The sequence below is a fragment of the Cariama cristata genome, unplaced genomic scaffold (assembly GCF_000690535.1).
Source record: "Cariama cristata isolate BGI_N322 unplaced genomic scaffold, ASM69053v1 scaffold3016, whole genome shotgun sequence".
Classification (NCBI taxonomy): Eukaryota; Metazoa; Chordata; class Aves; order Cariamiformes; family Cariamidae; genus Cariama; species Cariama cristata.
This window is the reverse complement of record NW_009620205.1, coordinates 25,938-26,225: the sequence shown is the minus strand read 5'-3', so window position 1 is coordinate 26,225 and position 288 is coordinate 25,938. Positions and strand designations below refer to the sequence as shown.

Below are 288 nucleotides of genomic sequence, written 5' to 3'. Positions count from 1 at the left end.
CACCCTCACTCTCTCCCTCGGCAAGAAGTTCGAGGTGGTCTATGTCAGCCTCCAGTTCTGCTCCCCCCGGCCTGAGTCCACCGCCATCCTCAAGTCTATGGACTACGGGAAGACCTGGGTGCCATACCAGTACTACTCCTCCCAGTGCCGTAAGATCTACGGCAAGCCCAGCAAAGCCACCGTCACCAAGCAGAACGAGCAGGAGGCCCTCTGCACTGATGGCCTCACTGACCTCTACCCCCTCACCGGCGGGCTCATCGCCTTCCGCACCCTTGACGGGCGACCCCC

At 62.2% G+C, this 288-nt stretch overlaps 1 protein-coding gene across 1 annotated transcript in view; it reads left to right on the top strand.

Annotated features, from left to right (window-relative positions):
* LOC104162718 (netrin-3) overlaps positions 1-288 on the top strand; it is a 24,163-nt gene that overhangs the window by 536 nt on the left and 23,339 nt on the right. Inside the window, exon 2 of the mRNA XM_009701523.1 lies at positions 1-288. This exon is cut by the window's right edge and continues 330 nt beyond it. Within this exon, the coding sequence (XP_009699825.1) occupies positions 1-288 (288 nt within the window).